Consider the following 17103-nt stretch of genomic DNA (forward strand, 5'->3'; position numbering starts at 1 on the left):
CATTCTTTTAGGGAACCAGCAGGCTTTACTATTCATTACATGGTTCTAGACAACACTGATTCATTGTTAAGATAGCCCACAAATTATGGTCGTTTGAAATAAAATAATCGCACATGGCATCAAAGGTCAGCCATGAGTGGATATATCACTTTTGAAGTTGGACGCTCTTGTCCAAATGAGTAAGATAGGATTAGTCATAGGATTCGTTTAAGGGCATATATAGAAATCAATAGAAATGGCATAGTGCTCAATGAACCACAGAAGTGGAATATAAGTAATCTTTTGTCTCTGGATTGCTTTGATTTACGGTACCTCCCTTTTATCGCGGTGATGAAATAGTTAACATGATTGTTTGGAATGAGGCGGCTATCTTGTAACCAAGGAGAGGAGCAAGAACATTGCATACAACACAGAAGTCGTCTCGCTAACTCCAAAACTTAAGGGGGATTTCCACGATGGTTAGGGCGGTAGCCACGGGATCGTACATGGACACTTAATATTTCGTTATGATTAAGTTATCAAAAATAGCTATTTTTACGATTATACACTATAAGAAAGAATTGGGTGTACACATAGTTCACATTAGTTTTACTAAGTAGCCTATGATTCGGTAGGCCCATTGAAACGGTGCTAACGGATCTGTCAAGATTCGGTCAAATGATTCAAATGACGCTTGCTAGTTCTGCCCATGTCCTAACCCACTGACAGAAACGGAGTGACGGTCATCGTCTTTTACGAAGCACTGACTTGTTGGTAGGTGTTCTAATTACGCTCGCATTTTCCCGAAATGTTTGGGTCTTAACCAATTTCATTTTATCTTTAGAGGTGACTAGAGAGCTCATCGGAACCATAGGCGGACTAAAACTTGAAACAAGCCTAACATTACTTGGACAGTTTTCGAAAACTTTTGACACGTATTAATATGTCTGGGATTCAGCATGCCACCAATCAGAGCATCAAGGCTTTTAAATCAAGTGAAGAGTATCTGTATGCAATGAAAGAAGATTTGGCAGAATGGTTGAAGGACTTGTACAACATCGACATTGACGTGAGCAACATCCTTGAAGTTTTGGAGACAGGGGCTATCCTATGTAATCATGCAAATAATGTGACTAAGGTGGCAGAAGACTTTCTTTGCACATATGGACATGTAGCCGGGATTCAATTGCCATCATCTGGAGTTACATGTATTAGCTCAGCTCAACCATCTACTTTTCTCGCACGGGACAACATATCCAATTTCATAAATTGGTGTCGCAAACAGATGGATATTCAAGGTAAGAATGAATTTCTCGGATGAACCACACAAAATAAAAGAATATGACCTTATTTGCCGGAGGCTGCTTTTACGATGTGAAGCGCAGTAATGTCAACCTATGCTGTGTGAAGTTAAGTGAGTTGACACCAGATGGCGCAATTCAACAAATTTTCATCTGAAAAATGTCTGACATTAGATTAAATCTGTATTCTTCAGGCCTGTGGTGGAGTTATGTTAACATATCATTCTAATGTGGTTAAGGTGTTTGTAAAAAGTAAACTGCTCCAGATAGTAGACTACTTTTCTGCCTTATTTTTGACACCTTTATACATTGCACAGATGTCCTGATGTTCGAGACAGATGATCTGGTCTTGCGAAAGAATGAAAAGAACTTTGTTCTTTGCCTGCTTGAAGTGGCACGGCGGGCATCTCGCTTTGGCATGGCAGCCCCTGTCCTTATCCAACTGGAGCAGGAGATTGAGGAAGAGATTAGGGAGGAAATGGACTTGCCCATGGAGCAGACTCCTCTGACCAAACCCCAGAGGCGTTTATCCAACACTCAGAATCTTGATGAAATGGTGACTTGAAATTTATAACCATTGTGAACTTTTCATGACATCTTTTTAGCGCGAAGTTTCAACCTGTACAAACAGGCCTGACTTTGTTGACAGAAAATACCCCAAAACAATCTTCATGTGAGGTTTATAGGCTGAACCATAAAGGGTTCTTCAGTTGGAACAAGCATAAGAACACTTTTTGTAACGAGGGTATTGGAAAAGTAGGTTATTACACTTAGATAGAAAGCTCTGCCTTGTAATGCCTCAAAAGGGTCAAATTTTTATTCTATTCACACTTTCTTATATGACTATAGAATAAGATTCTGCAGGGGTGGTTTGGATGACTAAGAGTTGTGACTTTCAGGGTTTTGTCCAGTGTTAGCCCAGTAATACACTGACAGATTCAAGTTCAATATGTTTTCTCATATGTTTGTTTGTTTGTTTGTTTGTTTGTTTATTTTCTTTTTAAACATACAGGTCCGAGGCCTAATAAGCAGATGTACATGTCCTACCCAGTTTCCCATGGTCAAGGTCTCAGAGGGCAAATATAGAGTAGGAGACTCCAGCACCCTCATATTTGTGCGGGTATGTCACATGTGACAACTTCAACTTTAATCAATTGCACCATTTAAACAGTCATAAAAACAAACGGAGTGACCCCCACTTTAATTAATTGTATACCAGTGATTTTCAATGCTTCAGAATATCACTGGTCTATTTCTACCTCCACTTCAGTATTGTCTACTTACAACAAATGAATTAAATGGACCACCCTGATTACATGTGTATGTGTATATGTACTTGTTTGTGTGTGTGTGCGTGCATTTGTGTGTATCTCCACGTGTGTCTGTGCATGTGTGTGTGTGTGTGTGCGTGTGTGTGTGTGTATCTGGATGTGTGTCCGTGCATGTGTGTGTATGTGTGTGTGTGTGTGTGTGTTTTTAGATCTTGCGCAAACATGTGATGGTGCGCGTGGGTGGAGGATGGGACACCCTGGAGCACTATCTGGACAAACACGACCCTTGCCGCTGCACCTCCCTCAGTGAGTCTATCTCTTCAAGATGTCCAATATACTTTGTATGCTGTAAACATAAGCAGTAATGTTAAATCATCCAAAGACTGTTTTTCCTAAATGGACTGCTTGTAATGCTTTAACTTAATGCAATTATCTCAGAGTATTCCCATCGGAGGCGCACACCGGCAGAGACTAGACGAATGATTGCACTTTGCCTAAACCCAGTATGTCAGCAAAATGTTTGTTGTTTGAGAAAAAAAGATCACAAGAGCCACAATGGCATCCAACCTCCTCCTTGGCTGATTCACACAGAGTGACATCACAGTCCAAACAACTCCATCGATGTCACTGTTGTCCCTGATCCCCATTGGCTGCTTAGCTCTGGGTCAAGCATTGCAAGCATGATTTATTCAAGGATGCAAGCTAACACAATAAATCATCAATGAGGTTTATGCCTGGTGTCCGAAACTGGATGTGATGCTATTGATGCAGAAAATTGAATTTCAGCAAGAGGCAGGGAATGTCATTGTATTGTTAGATTAAAGACGGATTAAATCATATCGAGCAAAACTACGCAATATATAATACATAGGTCAAAATGATTAATACATGAACCATGCCAGGTTTATTCATATTTATTGTGTAGCTTGTCAACAATACCCTGATATGATGGTTTATTATGAAATACGACAAATAGCACTAAAATGATATGTGACCTCCATCACATCAGACATAGTCAGTCAGATAAATCAGATGATGCCTGATCCAGTTGTTAACCTAAGCTTCTTCTTTGCCTCCACACAAGGCCACAAGGTGGCCCAGCGCCCAGCCACCCCGATGCACGAAATCAAAGCCAGGCTGGGCCCGCGGCAGGACGGCCAGGCTGGAGTCGGCACCCCCACTACGCTGCTGCTCACCCGTGCCCAGTCCCCGCTGCAGCCCGTCGCCTGGAGCTCCCCCGGCTCCGCTCGAGGCCTGGGGCCCGGCCCTGCTCCCTGCCCCTCCCGCTCCCCCGACCCTGGGCTACGCCACCTGCGCAGCCCCTCCCCCAGAAGGTTAGCGGAAGGTGACAAAAGAGCTGTCGTCAGGCTCATTACCTTTGCTGACATGACAAAACTACCTGGCAAGAATAGAAAGGAAATGTCACATGTGTGAAAACCTGTTATGGGGGTGTTAAATCTTAATTTTCTAAAGAGAAGGCATGGATGTCATATGGTGTGTGTGTGTGTGTGTCTATTTGGCATCTGTGAGAAAACTGCAGAAATAATCAATCACTAAATGTCATTGAATACCACAGAGCCATTAAGCCCTGTTTGAGTTCATTGAACCTATTAATAAGGCAGCCAGACCTGCAGAACCTTTTTTTGTGTGTATAATTAGTGGTATAATTAAATAACATTGTCCATCGGGTCAACATCGACAAAATTACTTGGCTCATTTACATATAAAAAATGTTGACGGCATGTCCATGTCAAAGTTCCGCTGCACTAGAATGCAAGTACACCCGAACGGAATGACACTGAGAGGTATAGACTAGAGCTCATCACAGCCTACATGCTTTAGTATAGAAGGCATGCCATCTAGCCTCCCAAACAATGAAACAGGCCTTATTCTGCCGTCATGTTTGTTAAATCTGCCCTTTACATGTCCCTGTCGGCTTCCTGCTTTTTTGCTAGGACAATGCAGACCATTCTTTGCCAATCAGAATGCAGATGATTCAGTTAATATACTTTTTTGTATTATTTAAAGTTCACATTTATTATTCATCATATACCATGTGTTACGGTACTGAAGTCAGTCAACCTTATGGCACTTCATGATGATGTGTGATTATAGACAATCACTTCAGAAACAGTCATATAGTAGTAATTACAAGGATGATGATTGCATATGATCATTTGAAGTGAGGCAAGACAATCTAATGCATAGCGGTTATATTTGCGTACTGAACCCCTTGTATTGTGTTTGGGATTTAATTTCACTTCAAGTGTTTGCATGAAACAGCACTGTCAAGAACACCTAATAGTATTTTGAAGCAGCAATATTTTTAAACATTATTTTTTAACCTTATAATAACAGCATTACATTTAAGAATTTGAGGCTAGTCACCTAAACCATTGTTTCTTTCACTTTTCCATTGCTCGAACTTCAATGTTGAGATTTTTATGGAACAAAATTTTAATTAAAATCCAAATGTGTCCTAAAGGACCCAAATATGTCCTTTCATAATTTCTGATTGTGTACTACTGTAGCATTCCAAGTTTAGCAGATTACATGAAAACAAGAAAATTACATGCATGTAGCTTTTGGAAATGCTATTTTTTAAATGTTTTATTTCCTATGTCCTTAAAACTGGCCAACTGCACTGTTATTGGGGAGGAAAGACTTCCCCAAGGGGGAGTTTTCCCCTTACTCAGCAGAGGTTCCAGTTGGTCTAGAACCCATCCTGTATAGACAAAATTCTACATTACGATATATGTATGCCACTCATGTTGTCTAGATAAATGCAGATATTTCATCTTTTAGAGAATTGTAAGTTTCCACAAAATTACAGTATAACAAAATAACGCATAACAGCCACACATGTTCAGTATCATCTTAACAAGTTATTGAGAATTGGCTGTAGTACAGATATTTCATAAGGTTTCATAAAAACATTATGTCTCTCATTTTGCTCATATTTGCTAGATGTGAACTGTCCAGAGCAAAGTGCAGTGGAATGAAGCCATGCATTTTTATCAGTGCTTGTGTTTTCTCTGGGAGTTGAACCTTTGACCTTCGAAGAGCAGCTGCCCGGTGATCATAAATTACAGAGAGCATATATAGGGATTGGCGAGTGAATAAACATTCATATATCAGGGTTTTTATGGCTGCTGCTGTCTGACAGGCCTTCACTGGTAAAGCACATGTAGTTAAGTGAGTCCCTGCTATCAGAACAACTGCAGTAACCTTGCTTCAGTGAAAACAGACTGTCAGGGCTTTAACAGTGTCTCTCTGTGTGCTCCTCTAGGTTTCGTGAAAGGGCATCCACACCTGCACGCAGACAGAACTCTGAAAGCCAAGATGACTCAAGTCTTAACACAAGCTCAAGGATGGGCCGAGAAGCTGTACGCGTGTCTCCAGCGCATAGACACACAACCAGCTTACCCCGCACAGCGATGTCCCCCGTGCCCCACCGTGAGCCTCCACGGACGCCCACCCCACACGCCATCCAGAAGAACCCAGGTCTCCAGTCACAGTGCGACCCAGACACCAGGCTGAACCAAACCTTCACCAAATCTCAATTTGCCATGAAGCTTCGACAGAGTGCAGCTGGCAGTGACCATAAGTGTGGCGATGGCCAGAGCATCTCGGACAGACAAAGAGGACCTGGGCCAGTGAGGCCATATACACCTGTCCAAGAGCCGACCCCACAGAACATTCCTTCTGCCGTCAAACACTCTGTCACTGAGAACAGTCATAACTCACACAGGAGGTATAGTTCACCTAAAAGGCAGGGCGTCACTTCACATGGATCGCCTGCCAGACCCTTCAGGCATATCAAAAAGAGCCTGTTTAGTCTTTTAGGAGGTAACACTTTTGAAAAGAAACTTGCTCCTGATGAGCAGACGGCAGGCAGTGCCTTACATGGAAACGGACAGCGTAGACAAAGTATGGCCAAACGGAATGTATTTACTCCTGCAGCTACGGGGCAGGACTTACTTGATGACCAAAGCCCCCAGCAGAGCTCAAATGTACCCGGCGTCTCAAATCCTCCGGTCAGCCCTGGTGAGGAGTTGCCTTGTGGCCAGAGAGTGACGGAAAGAGCCTGCCTCTTTACTCCACCGCCTATCACTCCAGCCCAGGAGGCCATCCTTTATCAGAGCCTGGAGCACGAGATCCTCTCTAATCTGCAGGAACTTAACCTGGATTCTGATGACGGCAGCAGCACGGTAGAGGAGAACATCAGTCAGCACTCCCCGCAGTGTCCTCAGTCGACTCGAGCGCTTTCCCACCACCAGTCCCCAGGCTCAACGCTACCCGCTGATTCATCTTGTGTACGGCAGAAGCAGACTGCTTGCGTCTCCTCCACGCCTGGCAACTCTAAAGATCTTGGTTTTGAATGTGTGATTGACGAGCTCCGGCACAGCCGGCGGACCCTGGAGAAAGTGTCGGTGGAGCGCTGGGTAAACACGCTCCCTTTCAGCTCCCGGAGGAGCCGGCGAGAGGCTGCCGCGGTGGTAGACTCGTCCCATCTCAGGCCCACCCAGCCCTGCACAGCCAGCTCCTGGACCTCTACAGGCTCCAGTTTGGAATCAAAGGAGAGGATGGAGGCTGTGACCGCACTGATCTTGAGTCAGGTTGTGGATGGCGGTGAGATCGCCAAGGACTCCGACAAACAGAGAAGACCCAGGTCGTCGTCATTCAGGCAAAGGAGGTCCCTGAGGAAACCAGAGAGGGTGCCCTCCATTTACAAGCTCAAACTGAAGCCCCACATACGTCCCAGGCAAGACCACCGACCCGATCGCAAACCCTCCAAGATTCCCAAGCCAATATCCTGCCGGCGGACCAGAGAAAATGAAGAGTCAGGATTAGGCAAGGACTCTACAGAGAGTGGGACATCATCAGAGAAAAACAACAGGCTACACAGTAATAGAGGAGAGGAGAGACCCCTCACTAACAGACCGATGGACCTGAACTCCAGGAGCATCACACAGACCTCTCCATATGAAGGTGTCCAGGGTGGTAGAGTGGCTGTAAAGTGTTCAACTGAGGAGCTGGAAACCTGGGTCTGAGCACTCCCATCTTTTGTATCCAGAACACGTCAATTCCTACTGAGATCAGATTCACATGTGCCTCAGGTGGGAGCCTGTCAACTGCTGCTGAAGTCATTGAACCTGAAAGACACAAGCCAAGAACCACAGCCAGAACAAGCCATAACACATTAACAATGTAACCAAAAAGGTAAATTAAAAAAGGTAATTGGTTATCTTCCAATTTACACAGGTTACATTTTTAAATTTTAGAAAAGCCACCTCTCAGTATCATTGCTTGATACAGGTTTTTTTTTGCACATTATGATAATTACTTTCTGTCTTCTTGTCGGAAAAAAACCCAGTCAACAGCCAAAAGAAAAGCTCCTCAAAAAGCACGAGGGAGTTTTTTCAGTGATTCTGAAACCATAAACAAGCTGTCTGGAACAACCCCTCCCCCCCCCCCATGTGGTGACAGCATTGCTATGCTGGGGAGTGCCTGTGCTTTCATCAAGCCAGCCTTTTACCTGGTCAAACAGCATCAAAGCAGAAGGGGAGAAAAGAGAAGGAAATGGAGGATGTGAAACCTTATTACCGGTCACAGCCGAGCGTCATGTGGCTCTCGGTGCCAAGGCGAGGGGAGGAATCAGCTTTATAGAAGCAGAACATGTCACTCTGCTCTGCCCGTTTATCTAAGCGTTCACTGGATTCTCCCCATGCGCAGTCACTTGTCAACATAATCATAGGGCCAGTTCTATTTCTGAAAAAGGGAAATATGTCAGGGGTGGGTGGGGATTACTCAGAAAATGTACATCATATGTCTTTGTTACCACATGCATTTCTTTCTGATGATCAAATTCATCGTTGCAATGATCATTACAGATGTCTTGTGCAGTAAGGCTTGTGCTTGGTTTGATTCCCCTGGATTAAAAACCGCCATGTCTCAAGCACCCAGCCACTGTCTTCCCTGTTTTCCCAAGTACTTCCAAGTCACCTTGTGAGTTTGCGTTTAGCACTTGCAGCTTGCAGATTTATAAATAACCGCTGGCAGAAGTCAGGGGCGCTATAAATAGCAGCATCAGAGCAGCCGCACACTACACCAGCTGTGCTTGTTCTGATCACTCCTGCATCTCTTTGCTCCCCGCCCCTTCCTCCTCCTCCGCTAACATCGACACACATAGACACACACCTCACCACCTCCCTGATGCTGATCGTCAATACTCAACTCAACTCATTTCTGTTAAGGTCAGGCAATCAGTAGATTTTGCCCACACATCTTAACCTTGAGATCAGGGGCATGGTCTAGACCTAATAAGCACTGAAAATGGAATGCAAACTTTCCTGCAGATTTTGGTCATAATACATACATAATAACATAATAACATTTTGTCATAACTTACATAATACACACCGATAGATAAAAAGGGTATTTTTTTTCATCAAATCATTTGTACCCACATTTCAAAAATCAGTTGTGAATCATTTCACATTTCAAGAATGCACTTTATTCATGGAATAGATTGTGTTGGAGCAATTTTGTGGTCTCTTTGCCATTTCTGGATGATTCTATTAAAATTAAAAGGTCACTCTTCAATTCTTAAACATTACTCAAGGTCATTATAAAAATCACAACAAACTTGACCCTAAGAATTGAACATGGATGATAACATTTCAATCTTAACCATACAATCCTATTCTAATTTCTACACTAACACCATTACCCTTATTGCAAAGTACTGTGTGAAGTGGATGCATCACTTCTGGACAGGACAGGATAGAGTGGAATAAGAAATTCCCATTCATTACATTTTGGGGCTGAGGTTGTTTCCTCACACAGTCATTTTTCGTGCCATTAAGTGAAACATGTATACTTTTACAGGGCAGTCAAATCAAAATACTATATTTAAGTTTAAGTCTTAAAAGTCACTGTCTTTCCAATTTTGTTTAGTTGTATTAACCTGCCTTGACACGCATGCAAAAACTTCACTGAGTAACACCACACCTCTCACTGAAAACACACCACTATTACCACTAAAGAGCAAATGCCCTGTCATCTCAAGGGTCTTTTTAAGTCTCCAGCAGAACCTCTTATAATGAACTGAGAAGATTAGAAACTGGCAACTGGAAACAATCTCAGTAGGCTATTTGGAGTTAAAAGGGGACGGACGGTCCACTAGCATTTACTCATTACACAGGTAGTGCATTTCAGTAGCCATAGCCCCGGCTGGCAGCAGTATCAAAGGACTGAAAAGACGGAAGGCCATACATTTACTCATCTTAAATTAAATTTCAAACCATTGCATCTACACGGCAAAAAATGTAAATCATACCATACCCATGGGTAGATTTGGTGTTGATGCATATTTGGATACGAACTCAAATGGGATCCAGATTTGACCTGGTGGGTCTGTGGATATTGTGCATATGGTTACTAAAAGGAAGCATTTTTTCCATGTTGAAATCAGAACGATGTATGGATGGTTTGACCATTCACATGTAGTTGAACTGGCTAGGTTACAGTTCTCTCTGTTCTCTGACGTTGGTGTTGCTCCTGGAAGCAATTAAGATTTTCTCCGATACCTCTGCATACAATGAATAACCTTTGGTAATGAATCCCTTGTAAAATGCTTCAAAGATCGAATTACATCATTTATCAGACAACTTAGATTATCTGCAAAAGCGGACACATGCGAAATGAATGCCATCGAAATCGTTCACATATTCCTACAGTCAGGAGAGGAAGAAAGTACTGTGCTCATTAGAGCTGGAAGATCTGTTTAGCTGGCCAAGCAATCAACAGAAGACAGCTCCTTAACCCTGGTCAGATGAATAATTCAGAGGGCTGCGCTGCATTATCACCGTTGTGGCGTGATGACTCATTATTGTTTTAGGCTTGCGCCACATAACTGGCCAGTGGTCTGTTTTTTAAAACAAACATACAGGATGGGACTTGGATAAGAAGGTTTAGGTGTTTTCTTCTTGGCTTGGCAGACCGTTTTGCTCTGGTAAGAATCCACTGCTCCGCAAAAGTAGGTCTGAACCGGAGCATGGCGTAGGGGAGAAGGTGGGAGGCAAGGCGAGTCGCTAGTCACATGAGAGCGCAGCGCTCCCTCCGGAGTGCATGCTGGAAGCGAATGGTGGCGTTGACGTGTTTGCATCGGGCACAGCCAACGCTGCGCAGCGCCTCACCGAACAGGAGCAGCACGTGCCAGTTGAATTTAGCTGAGCACTCCACGTAGCCGCACTTCCAGGTCTTGCGCACCAGGTCGGACACGTTGTGGCGCGGGATGACCCGACCGCGCTGCAGGTCCCGCTTGTTCCCCACGATCAGAATGGGCACCTCAGCTGTGCCAATCACCCTGCATAAGCACACAGCACACACACACAAATAGGCAATGAATGTGAAACCACATGAAACGTCTTGCTTTTCATTCTGTATGCATATCTTACGCGGTGAAAGACAGCCCTCTGCACCCACTCAAACATATCACTTGTGATGACCTCACACACCTTCCAATTTAGACTGGAGAAACATGCACGCCCATTCTGCATTGTTATTCATGGATTATGTGACTGGAATATTAACTCCCCGAACGCATTGCCTTGTTCATCATTTCTCCCTGGACATTTACCGAAAAATATTAGCCAACGTACGTGTCGATACATCAGAGTAGGATACACTAAACAAGTTAACTGTTATTTCCCCAGTGGTGCTCTACTTGTTTATTATAAGGGGCCACTGCTTTAGTACATATGTCCAATAAAAATGCCTGCTGGTTAGATGTATAATGATGTTGCTATTTAATTAGACTTTGGTGACATAAAGGCCTCTATTAACTTGCAGTTAGTTAAAACAGGTTAGGTTAAACAGGAAAGTGATTGACTGGCTCATACATGTTTTAATTTGATCAGAGCGCTGTTGTGGTCTTCGACGTTTCCTCGTTTGAGTGCAGAGTCGGGATCTTGGGGAGTGGAGCGTGTGACAGAGGTCGCGGGGGCGTTCATCACCCATCCATCACTGCCTGCCTCGGGTCCCGCATCCCTTGACCCCCCCCCCCCGACGTGGCGCCCAGATTACCACCTGTGAAGCTACAACATCCCACCCAGCCATGAAATAACACTCTTCTGTGCCTATAGCGCGGAGGTGCATCGCACTGAGGCACAAGAGGTTTTCGGGGAAACACAAAAGAATGAGTTGTTGGCGAGGAATCGTTTCCCATCACACGAGCACAACTGGTCTGTTAATTCAGAAGAAAATGCCGCGAATTGGCAGTGATGGGTTTCTCCACACAGTAAACGGAATTGCGCATTCATCTATGACGAATCAGGTGGACAGAACCACGTTGGCAGCGGATCGCTAAAACATGAGTATCTGTCACCAGAACTGCTGCAATCGCAGGCTGACGGGTGACACCATCTCTAACAATCAATCTTGGAGCCGCTGACAAGAACATCTCTGCCCCCCCACCCCCTCTAGACAAATCAAGTGCCCGGGGGCTCGTGACCATGACCATCCGCCAAAATAAACTCAAGAGCGCCTATTTGCAATCAGACTGAGGCCTGTACTGGCGGCTGATGACGCCTCTTGTCCCCTGAGGCATCATTGTCGCAAATGGTCTGAACTTCTTGTGGCCCAAATGAGGCTTTGCGATTGGCAGACAAATTCTGGTCCAGCTCATTTACAGCTCCCTTTTTGGTTCAGCAAATAAGGCAAAGGAAATTGGTCGTTCATACATGACAAATGTTTTTTCCCGACATTGGTAAGTAATTAACACTAACAAGTTGTCAAAAACCCAAAGGTATATGCCATTGAATGTATAATATGAAAGTAATACGCAAGTATAATCTCCATTATAACTATTAGCATTTGGTTTTCTAGAGAGGCTGTGATTACAAAACATGACCCTGGCAGTCAGCAGTATGAAGTTGGCCTCTGTTGGTTTGATTTCAATAATGATTACATGAGCAGCAGTAATCAGTGGCAAGTTCTAAGGGCAGACAGACAGGAGCTAAGTATGTGTGTGTGTGAGAGAGAGAGAAAGAGAGAGATGTTGACTGAAAGAAGCAAGAGAGAGAGGGGTGTTTTTTGTATTCCAGACTTGTACCTGGTCTCTAAGATCTGTTGGCGCATAGTCTTGACGTATTCAAAGCTGTCAAAGCAGCAGATGTCATAAACCAAGATGTAGACGTGAGCGCTGCGAATACCTCGACAGCAGGAGTCAGTCCACTCCTACAGAAATGGCAGAGGAGAGGTACATTTTCATGATGAGGATATGGAAACAATAACATAGTAGTTATCCATACATCAAAGCAAAAGTGTTTGTTAGAGTAGTTATCAGTTTTACATGACCGGGAAATACTGTTTTTAGATTCTAACAGAACATCATCAACAACTTCAAATATTCTTGACATACAGGAGTCAAACAAGCAACAAATACAATAAAAAGGAAACAATTACAAACGTAATTGTTGTGTTAATCTTTAAACAAATACGCCTATACAAACCATCTTTGCCATACACAGCAAACATGCTATGGAAGAATATGAATAAAAAATGCAACACAGACATCAAAGCCGGGTTTCACTGTCACACATTTGCTCGGATTTAGAACTGTCCTCATTTTTCCCCCATTGGTGATGGCGCTGAGCAAGCAACCTAATTTTGCGACTCCCATCATAAGATCTATTTGTAAATTGACTGGGTGAAGACAGATAGAGGGCACTAAAGCACTCACATACCTTCCAGAGCTGAGCACATCCCTAAACCAAGCTGGAATAATCCTGAAATCTAGAGTTATATAAACTAAACAAAAAAAAAAAAAAAAAAAAAACAGTTGTTTGTTCAATTTTTTAAGGCTAATTCAAGCGAATTAAGTCTCATACTGCCCAGAACAGACATGGTGAAATTCAGCAGATGTAGAAAAAAATACCCAAACATGATCTAATTTGGCTGGTATCTGCACAGACCTCTGAGCCTTCACTCTAGTCATCATTAGAGATATATATATATATATCTGGGGCTGCTAAATTATAGCAAAGTGTGTGGTAGACTGTCCTGGGGTGCTACAGTGTGTGCAAATTCATCTGATGTGTGTATGTGTGTGTGTGAGAGAGAGAAAGAGAGAGACAGAGAGAGACAGAGAGTGAGAGTGTGTGTGAGTGTGTGTGTGTGTGTGTGTGTGTGTGTGTTTGTGTGTGTGTGAGAAAGGGCCTGCGCACATGAGAGAAAGAGAGTGTGTCTGTGTGTGAGCGAGAGTAAGGTAACGAGAGAGAGAGAGAGCACACGTGTGTGTGTGTGTGTGTGTGTGTGTGTGTGTGTGTGAGTGTATGAGAGAGTGCCTGCGCACGTGAGAGAGAGACAGTGTGTGTGTGTGAGAGTGAGTGTAAAAGGATACCAATAGGTGTGGGGCCATACCTGTAGAGAGCTGCCTGGAAAGCTGGGGATGGCGGGGTAGTCTGTGATCTGCAGGTCATGCACGTGTCCATTGAGCACCGCTGCTGACAGGTGCACCTTGCGGCTCTGGCCTGGCGTCGGTGCCTCGCTATAGTCATCGCGGAGGAAGCGCTGCACGATGGATGTCTTGCCCACCCCCTGTGCGCCCAACACCGCAATCCGGAACGGAGGGGGCATCACTCCACTTCCACCTCTCCCTCGGTTTCCTGTCCCACCCTCCCTGTTCTCGCAAACTGCTGGCCAGTGCATTTAGTAGGGCACCTAGGTACCGCATAGTCTCGCTGTAGGCAGAGAGAGCTGAGCGCAGGACGGCGTTGTCCCATTCACAAGCCAGCAGCCCTGGGGACCCTAGGAAGCAGAGGAAGAGAGATGCAGGCTACTGTAAGTTCATCAGAATTACCATGACAACGTAAGCATTTGCTTCACTGCACTAAAGATGTGCAAATAAGGCTTTCGCTAATGAAAGGGGTTTTATCATTTATATGGCTATAAACAGAAGAGTTGTCAGTATGCACAGATTTGAGATACATTTAGCACAAGGCAATGTCCTACTCATTTACTTACTAAAACTCACATCAGTTCCATTCCATATATCAGCTCAGCTGTGAAACAATTAATAATTGATAATGCCAATTTGGCACGAGTAATACAATTCTCACTGGACATAATATACACATGGCCAAAAGTAACATTGTGAAAAAGGTTTGGTCATGCTGGTGTTTGAAGTGACCATGATGAGATGACAACATATCTGTGTGATCTTGGCATACAAAACCATCTCATACTTACTTGAGATAAAGGTCTGGAAGGTATTTTTAAATAGGGTCAACAAACTCAAGTGGAGCCGGGATATTCTTAGACTGTGCCAGATCTATACTTTCCCTCGTATAGTACGCTTTAAAATATGATTTAGTTCATGCTCCTCAGCTCAGGATAGCACGTTCTTCAGAAAAGGAGTAAAAGAAGCCATGCGTTTCCCATGGATCAAAGAAAATGGGAACTGGGGCTTCATTCTGCGTTACCAACAAAAATACAAACAACTCACTAGCCATGCAATCTTCAAAGATACTGGTATTTAGCAAAAACTAAATACTAAATTGGCTTTAAGAGATATAATCTTCATACTGGCCAAATGCATGTCACTACTGATGCAACACCACCATAAGCACTGTAAATGATTAACAAGACAAAAAACAAGACGCTTTGGACATCAGTGCAGGCGCCTTCTCCATGCTCTTACCTTACGCGCAGGTAGGACGTTAGATTCGATGGAATGTGTGGGAAGCTGACCATTGCGAATACACCTGCGTTCTTGCCGCGACAGAGAACCCGAGTTTCACGAGTTTTCGGCTATCTAGTTCCTCTCGAGTAGACTACGTGATACCCAGGTGGCTGCAGCGTAGTGTCCTGAAGGATCATCCTCTTTTCCAGCGCGAGGAAGCCCTCAGACATCTCACGGTCAAAGCGCCCGTCGGATAACGCCGAAAGAAAATCAATGCATGCCTTTTGCATCTTCGTCACATTTGCTGCAACCTTGACCAAGAGGTCAATCTTGCGTTTAGGTTCTTGAAGTATTTATGAAACATTTCCACATCTCTGGGTTCAAAAATGCATGCAGGAAACAGCCACACATCATCCACCAGCATGTTGAAAAACAGCATGAACATGTAATTGCTGTTGCAAACGAAACGATAATGGCACTGCTGCCACTGAAATTGAATTAGCAGTTATGCCGTTTCAAAAATGACTTATTATTATCCAGAATTAGACAGAATTATCCTCTGATCTGTGAGGTTTTATTTAGAATGCTATATGTTTGCTGCCATATATTTCTTTGTTTGAGCTGTACTTAAGCATTGCAGTGTCAAAATACTTAAACACCTCATCCATCTGATGAGGATTACAATGCTTTTAGTCTTCACATTTATGGGGACAACGGTAAGCCTCACAAGAAGCAAAACTGTTGTTTCCCCTAAATGGCTTATTTGCAATTTTGAGCAATTACAAAATAGAGAGCGCTCCCCTGACTCCTACCAAGAGCTGCGTATACTGCTTGTAGCTGGTAAATGTATGACTGTATTACTTCATCTCAAGTGCCCTAAACATGTACACACAGAATGCACCCACCAATGCGTGCTTGTCTCTTAGCAACCATATCTTTTTCCTCTGTTGCTTAGTAACCACGTGCTTGATACCTGTTCACTTCACGTCACTGGCATTCCATTACCAGATGCAACCAGGTGCAATAGGCTCAGATTCACTGATCTGTAACAGAGACTGAAACATCTCATCTAAGGTCATAAAACTGGTCAACTACATTAACATTAGGTTTGGTCTTCTTCCCTATGCTCAACTGCTACTATACAGCCATCTGATACAAGACACCGAGGAGACTGTTGGGCAACTCAGTGCAATTGTCCACTCTTGCCATCTGCCATCTCTGTCTTATGCATGAAATTTACTTAAATTAAGTTTTATTAATAGCTTGGAAAATCGAGAGATTTGAAGCTCAGAGATTCATTTACATTCTGTAGGTACATGGAGTGGCTATTGATCCGCATTGAGTGTGATAAAAGGAGATTTGGTTTGATATTAACTGTTTTGTAACAACAAAGGTACATTGTATTGTATATAGAATATAGTACATAGAAGACTATACAGTATGTAGAATTTTCCCCACCATAAACAACACGGTCACTCAATGAAATCTTCACTTTTGTCATTATTAATCTATAGATTTAATGTAAAGATGGATACGCTCCTCCCAATATCAGAAAGAGGCTAGGAGATGGCAGTTAGGACATTACATCTTCAATATATAATATCATATTTCCTTTTCTCTTTCAAATCATTAAAGAGGAATTATATGTCTATTACGAGCAAGTGTGTGTGTTTTTAAAAGCGATCAGTCCTAAACAACCTTGTGTTTGTGTCTCTAGGCACCACTCTGTATTCTCTGTGGACTTTTTAAGCTTCCAAACTGCTTTGACCATCTGCCTTAAGTGTAGATAATCTGGTCCTTATCAATTAATCTTACAGCACGCTACAAGGTTGCCTCTATTAATAGACAGAAAAATCACAGAGTG

General features: G+C 43.4%; 2 protein-coding genes across 2 annotated transcripts; one reads left to right on the forward strand and one right to left on the reverse strand.

The window, feature by feature from the left end:
* Nucleotides 1-10: 10 nt before the first annotated feature.
* Nucleotides 11-8298, forward strand: LOC105895305 (GAS2-like protein 2A). The gene is made up of 6 exons (XM_031571280.2): nucleotides 11-1277; nucleotides 1598-1836; nucleotides 2293-2400; nucleotides 2761-2899; nucleotides 3636-3885; nucleotides 5841-8298. Exons 1-6 carry the CDS (start codon nucleotides 923-925, stop codon nucleotides 7603-7605), a joined length of 2856 nt encoding a protein of 951 aa, XP_031427140.1. The 5' UTR covers nucleotides 11-922; the 3' UTR covers nucleotides 7606-8298.
* A 747-nt stretch (nucleotides 8299-9045) lies between these two features.
* Nucleotides 9046-15661, reverse strand: LOC105895355 (ras-like protein family member 10B). Its single transcript, XM_012821977.2, has 4 exons — nucleotides 15258-15661; nucleotides 13979-14365; nucleotides 12669-12793; nucleotides 9046-10922 (listed from the first exon to the last, which is right to left on the reverse strand). The coding sequence occupies exons 2-4, from the start codon at nucleotides 14264-14266 to the stop codon at nucleotides 10652-10654; spliced, it is 684 nt and encodes a 227-aa protein (XP_012677431.2). The 5' UTR covers nucleotides 14267-14365; nucleotides 15258-15661; the 3' UTR covers nucleotides 9046-10651.
* Nucleotides 15662-17103: the final 1442 nt, after the last annotated feature.

Source organism: Clupea harengus, chromosome 8 (assembly GCF_900700415.2).
Source record: "Clupea harengus chromosome 8, Ch_v2.0.2, whole genome shotgun sequence".
Classification (NCBI taxonomy): Eukaryota; Metazoa; Chordata; class Actinopteri; order Clupeiformes; family Clupeidae; genus Clupea; species Clupea harengus.

Coding starts and splice junctions, on each gene's coding strand:
- LOC105895305 (XM_031571280.2), top strand. CDS start 923: ATGTCTGGGATTCAGCATGCCACCAATCAGAGCATCAAGGCTTTTAAA. Junction 1,837..2,292: donor CTCAGAATCTTGATGAAATG/GTGACTTGAAAT, acceptor TTAAACATACAG/GTCCGAGGCCTAATAAGCAG. Junction 2,900..3,635: donor TCCAATATACTTTGTATGCT/GTAAACATAAGC, acceptor CCTCCACACAAG/GCCACAAGGTGGCCCAGCGC.
- LOC105895355 (XM_012821977.2), bottom strand. CDS start 14,266: ATGCACTGGCCAGCAGTTTGCGAGAACAGGGAGGGTGGGACAGGAAAC. Junction 12,794..13,978: donor TTCCAGGCAGCTCTCTACAG/GTATGGCCCCAC, acceptor CCATTTCTGTAG/GAGTGGACTGACTCCTGCTG. Junction 10,923..12,668: donor CAACAGATCTTAGAGACCAG/GTACAAGTCTGG, acceptor GTGCTTATGCAG/GGTGATTGGCACAGCTGAGG.